General features: G+C 30.8%; 1 protein-coding gene across 1 annotated transcript; it reads right to left on the minus strand.

Annotated features, from left to right (window-relative positions):
• Positions 1 to 216: 216 nt before the first annotated feature.
• LOC114414080 (DNA-directed RNA polymerase II subunit RPB1-like) lies at positions 217 to 1968 on the minus strand. The gene is made up of 2 exons (XM_028378436.1): positions 1814 to 1968; positions 217 to 934 (listed from the first exon to the last, which is right to left on the minus strand). The coding sequence occupies exons 1-2, from the start codon at positions 1878 to 1880 to the stop codon at positions 423 to 425; spliced, it is 579 nt and encodes a 192-aa protein (XP_028234237.1). The 5' UTR covers positions 1881 to 1968; the 3' UTR covers positions 217 to 422.
• Positions 1969 to 6191: the final 4223 nt, after the last annotated feature.

Consider the following 6191-nt stretch of genomic DNA (forward strand, 5'->3'; position numbering starts at 1 on the left):
GGACACACATTAATCTTGACAATATAAAAACCTCACCTTAATCCATAAAAATGAAAAATAAAATCAATAAGTGACTAATATAACTAGTGCTTAAGGACTAATATAGTTGATATTTGTTTCCTAGTTTTGCAACTAATATGATTTGTATTTTAAAGGACTAATATGTCTTAACAATTTCTCCTTGTCCTAACATAAACACAAATGCAAACATGGAAAGAACTTGAACTGATATTGAATCAAATAGCATTCATTTATAAATATCCTTGATCCATTCTAATGAATTGTTCAAAAGTCAAAGAATGGACATGAAAGTCCATCAATACAACCACAGAAATGAGGAGCAAAATACAAACCCTGACTACTCTAATATACTTAACTACTGCCATGATTAATTTGAAAATAAAAGCTTCCAATGACATTATTCAGACATTAATCCTAGCGTTCACCCTTTCCAGAAGGTTTTTAATTCCAGCATCCAATTGGGCTCTCATCCGGGGGGAAAGTGTATGTCCTGAACTCTCCATGGTTGATGCCATCATCTCCAACCTTTGCTTCATAAACTCAAGGGAAGGAGGTGTCTCACTAGGCGCTTCCATAGACACAACTGGTTGGGTAGGGATCACACTAGGAATTGATATAGACCCTATTGGTTGGGTAGGGGTCACACTAGGAATTGATATAGACCCTATTGGTTGGGTAGGGGTCACACTAGGCATTGTTGTAGACCCTATTGGTTGGGTAGGGGTCAGACTAGGCATTGTTGTAGACCCAGTTGGTTGAGTAGCGATTACACCAGACATTTTTATAGATCCAATCGGTTGGGTTGGGCTCTCCTGTTTAACTTTTGAATTAGTTCTATGTTTCCTTAAATCCCCAATGTTTGTGTAGGGATCACGCAAATACTTACTTTTCCTTCGTTCCCTTGAACCAAAGCCTGTTGTGAAGGAAAAAACTGTCCAATTAGTAATTTGTATTTAACCAATTAAAACCACAAGGTCATGTTAATGTATTAAAACATGTTACAAATTAGTCAATCAATTCATAAACATTTAGTGCATTATAAGACAAGTGAAGAAGTCTCTTAGGATGTACCAACATACTATGAAGCAACTCAAACGATACATAAACATAGGCCCTCTTACAATTCTATTGTTCTACATATGAATCAAACACATATGGAGAATTAATTGCATGGATTAATCTAACATCTATATAATTTTTGACATGCGTATGCCAAATAAGAATAAAAAAATACCAAACTTTTAATTTGAAACATAATTTTCTACATGCTAATAAGTGTCATATAGTAGAATCATGAAATCCACAAAGGTATCTAAGCTCTACAGATTAAAGATGTGAACTTTTTGCAATCAAAATTGGTTAAACTATGATTTATACATGAGACTTAGTGTTCATTTTACCTTATGTTTGGAAACTTGTTGCATATGGAATAAATCATGTCAAATGCTAAAATGATGCAGAAGTTGTAACTAGTTGCTTCAATGAAGATGTGAAAAATCACATCTCTTATGTGTGACCAAACTAGAACTTAAATTTTGGTAGCACCCATTTAGAATTTTTAAACGAGATTAGAATGTGTGCACAAAATAATCTTAGTCACAAATTTTACATTGAAACGTATGTGTGGAGAGGGAAAATGATTCTCAATGTAAACAAAACATGGCCTATACAAAAGTAGAAAACCATATTTTCATCCATAATACAACTATTATTTTAAAAATTCACAATCACCACACATAACATAACAAAGTGCATGAATGAAATTATAAGTTGAATGCCAATATCTTACAACCTCCATGTTTCGTCGAGGCTTCTTCAGTCATGTTGGTGTTTCCAGTCGCGATGGTGTTTGTAGTCATTTTGAATGGGCTCCTGATAACAAAAAACTCTTACAAATTCTATTTATGAATGAGTTCTCAACCTTGGAAGCCTGAAGAACAAAGAAAATTTTACTTATAGAGATCCTTACACTGAAGGAAAATGAAAGGTATATATAATCAATTTAAGAGATGATACTCATTAATCACAAAAATAAATAACTAGTTTGAAAATAATAAAAATATTATACAAATATTAATTAATATTTGAAATAAAACTCTAATTACTAGGAAATAGACAAAAAAAGGAAAAGAAAGTCAAAGCAATAAATGATTTAGCAAAACAAAAGCACTGCATGTAACGGGTTCATGAATTCAACAATGTAACTCATCCATCCCACCTTATACTATGACTCTTTTTCTTAGAAATGTTTTGAAATGGGTAGTGCACCGTGAAACACCAAAACTAACTTGTTGTAGGAGGTAATTTTAACCGGTTATATTAATTTTGCATACTTATTGTTTAGTCCTTGGTTACTTCAATATGTGTACCCTATCCATTTGATTAGTTCATATGTATTGGTAGCAATTAATGAACAAATTAATAGAGCTCCAAAGACAAATGAAACATTATCATCTTATTATTTAAGCCTAAGACTTTTCCAAATAATTTGAAATAAGCCTTGTAATTTGAAACACCAAAGATTCATATTGTAATTTATTTATTTTTTCATAGGAAAATAATCATATTACAGTGCAAAAAGAACCAAAACATGACATACTGTTATGGAGCGGAAGAGGGTGACTAGTCGGTGACAAAGGTATATGATTATTTCGATGATTGAGGACTTGTGTGGCATTAAGAAAGGATGGTCTCAACCTCAACAATGAAAATTTTGTACTTTTGTCAAATATTATCTTACTTCATTCATCCTTAATTATAAGACCCTTTATAGAAATTTAATTGTCCATTTTTATAAGATCATTTCTAATTTCTAGATATATTAATTACTTTTTTTTTCCTACATATCCTTAATTATTATTCTCTTTTCAAACGTTAATTAGAAGCAATTAATTGGATAGTGAGATAAGGAAAGGATAATTTTGGAATTAAAGTATAATTAATTGACAAATTTAATGTAATTAACTAAACAAACTACTTTTCTTATGGGACATAAATTAGTTGAAATGATCTTATAATTAAGAACAAATAAAACATTATTTAGGAAATATGTTGCAATTCCTATAAAATATAAAACTATTTAGGAACTATGGTGAAATTATTGTAAATTGAAACAACATGTAACTAATGAAGAGATCAACGGCTAACGATGCTACTACACTGGTTCATTACCTGTTACCATATAAGGATACCTTATCCTAACATTATCCTAAAATTAAATTCTAATAGTTTCTAAAAGAATTTCATCAACATATATTAAATAACCTTGGCTGGTTCTAATAAATTTTTCATTTAATTTTTTTTCTAGCAATCAATGATATAATAAAAGATGAAAGAGAAGAAGAAAGCATATGTGTTCTTTTTAATGCAGTTTTACTATTAGCTAAAATTTATTGAAAATTACTTTCTTATTTGTGTCCCTCTTTATAATTAAAAATTAACTTTATTTGTTAAAAAATTTGTTTTGGACATTTTTTTTGGTTTAGTTTGGTTCTTCAGTCCATTTAACATTGGTGTCATTAATCATTTAATAATTAACTTTATTTTTTAAAAAATGAACAGGAGGGAAAGGGAAGAAAACTGAAAAAAAAAATTTTAAATGATTAATGACATCAATCTTAAATAAACCAAAGGATCAAATTGAACAAAAAATACGATAAATGGTCAAACTAAACAGAAAATATAAGATAAAGGACAAAATAAATTTTTTAAAAAGATAAATAACTAAACTGAATAAAAAAAGATAAAAGATCAAACTAAATAAAAAAATGCATAACCAAATAGGTCATTTATCCATTTTTTATAAATATTAAATAAATATTTTTATTTAAATAGTATTAATTATTATATTTATTAAATACAAAATATTTCTTAAATTTAATAATTAAAATATAAACATATTTCATGTACAAATTTACATATAAAATTATTAAATTAAATTTAAATATTATATATATATATATATATATATATATATATATATATATATATATATATATATATATATATAATAGAAAACGGTAGAAAAAGTTGTTTATTCAAAGTAAAGACAATCTTGACAATTCATTTCACAATTAATGTAAAAGAAAATTGTGCAGGTGAATTAGTATTGGTACATTAATTATTTGAGTTCAATATATATTATTAATTTGTTTAATATAGAAAAAATCCACGTCAGTGATCTCTACATCTTGAGAATTAGTCTCATAAATTTTGGCTATAAAGATATTTTCCTTTTAGCAAAAGAAAAAAATTTGTTAGAGAGAAAACAGTTGAAAAAGTTTTCTACCCAAAGTAAAAGCAATCTTGACAATTTATTTCACAATTAATGAAAAAGAAAATTGTGCGGTTAAATTAGTATCGATACATAGTTATTTGAATTTAGTATAAACTATTTAAATATATTTAATATAAAAAAAAAAATTGGTAACCATCTCTAGGTATTCCCACAAACTTTAGTCCTTTGGGCTGGCTTTAAGACTAATGATCGATTTGAGGTTTAGTCACACTTAAAGTTCATTTTTGCACTCTTCAAAGATGTACGCTACAAGGATCGAACCCATTGGATATATTAATATATTAAGAAGTTGTTGTTGAAGTGACAAAAGTACCACAAAAAGGAGGGGGTTGAATTGTGTTTTTACAAACTTTTAATTTCTTTTTGAAAATAAATATGTTTCTAATAAAAGTTCAAAATGAATAACTATTCTGAGCTCAGAATGAAAATTCAAGTAATTTTGGAAAAAAATATTTTTTCTTAGTTTAGAGCTCTGTTTTAAAAAGGGTTGTTTGTTTGTAAAGACTTTGGTAAAAGAGTTCAATTTTATGTGTATTTGTGAAAGGTTTTTCTGTAGCGACCCGCCTCGTCGCTACGATATCACCACTAAATACCTCGAGAAATTCAATTTTTTTTTGAAAACTCCCTTAATTTGCTTATGAAAATAGAAGTAATTTTTGTCTTGACATACATTCACCAAACAACACACCATCACTTGAGTGAATATATATACATATGAATAGTAACTCAATACACGTCATACATATAATGGAAATTAAATTTGTTCATACATATAATTAAAAATCTGAGCTTTACATCTTTAGTTCAACAAAACGAACCATGAACTAACTATGGAGGAGTTGATTAACAAAACACAACTCTCTCCCAAAATAATCCCAACGCCATCACGTCGGCTCGGCGGCTCCTCAACAAAATCTCACTTCTTGCACCCTACTGCTGTCATTCTACTTCCACGAACAAGGTTCACGATCATCACAGGTATCAACCACACGATACAAAATTGCAAGGGTGAGTTCATTATAAAAAAGAACCAATACTAAATCCAAATAATCACAATTAGCAAGCAAACATAGGCAAACATCATAAGCTTACACAACATTCATTATTCAACACCCACATTCAACAATTATTCATCACCCATCCCTGGATCCAATCAAGACTACTCAAAATGATGCATGCACCTGACCTTAACTCTCAAATGCAATGCGGTACGTACCGTATCCAATACCAAGGAAATAGCCTAAGCGTGTCCACACGACACCTCACTTAGGAAACCATGCAATATTTGTCGAGGCCACCCAGTCATGCACCGTAACTCCCCCCCCCCCCCCTCAGTGATCAACCCGGGCCACAAGGGAGTTCCCTACTAGGTGACACACCCCCTAGTACAAAGTACATACTACCACCATTTATACTATTTCCCGTGTCATATGAGACATGAACCATAGGCGTCATCAAGTACCTAACCATGGATGAATTAAAGCACCTAAGCATCCCCTCAGAAATGCTTAAATCCTTTAACCACTCTATTTTCCCCCACAAGGGACATCCGACAAGGTCAGTGCACCCCCCTTGAACATACACAACATATGACGTATGAACGTGAGCATCGTCAAGTACATGGCCATGGATGAATTAAAGCGCCTAAGAATCCCCTTAGAAATGCTTAAATTCTTTAACCACTATAGTTTCCCACACAAGGGACACCTGACAAGGTCACTACACCCCCCCCCCACGAACATACACAACATCCAACGTATGAAACATGGGCGTCGTCAAGTACATGACCATGGATGAATTAAAGCGCCTAAGAATCCCCTCAAAAATGCTTAAATTCTTTAACCACTCTAGTTTCCCACACAAGGGACATCCG

Source organism: Glycine soja, chromosome 6 (genome assembly GCF_004193775.1).
Source record: "Glycine soja cultivar W05 chromosome 6, ASM419377v2, whole genome shotgun sequence".
NCBI classification, from domain to species: Eukaryota; Viridiplantae; Streptophyta; class Magnoliopsida; order Fabales; family Fabaceae; genus Glycine; species Glycine soja.

Excerpts from the sequence above, each read along its gene's own strand:
- LOC114414080 (XM_028378436.1), bottom strand. The coding sequence starts at position 1,880 with ATGACTACAAACACCATCGCGACTGGAAACACCAACATGACTGAAGAA. Across the intron at positions 935-1,813 it reads AGCCTCGACGAAACATGGAG|GCTTTGGTTCAAGGGAACGA; the intron begins GTTGTAAGATAT and ends CCTTCACAACAG.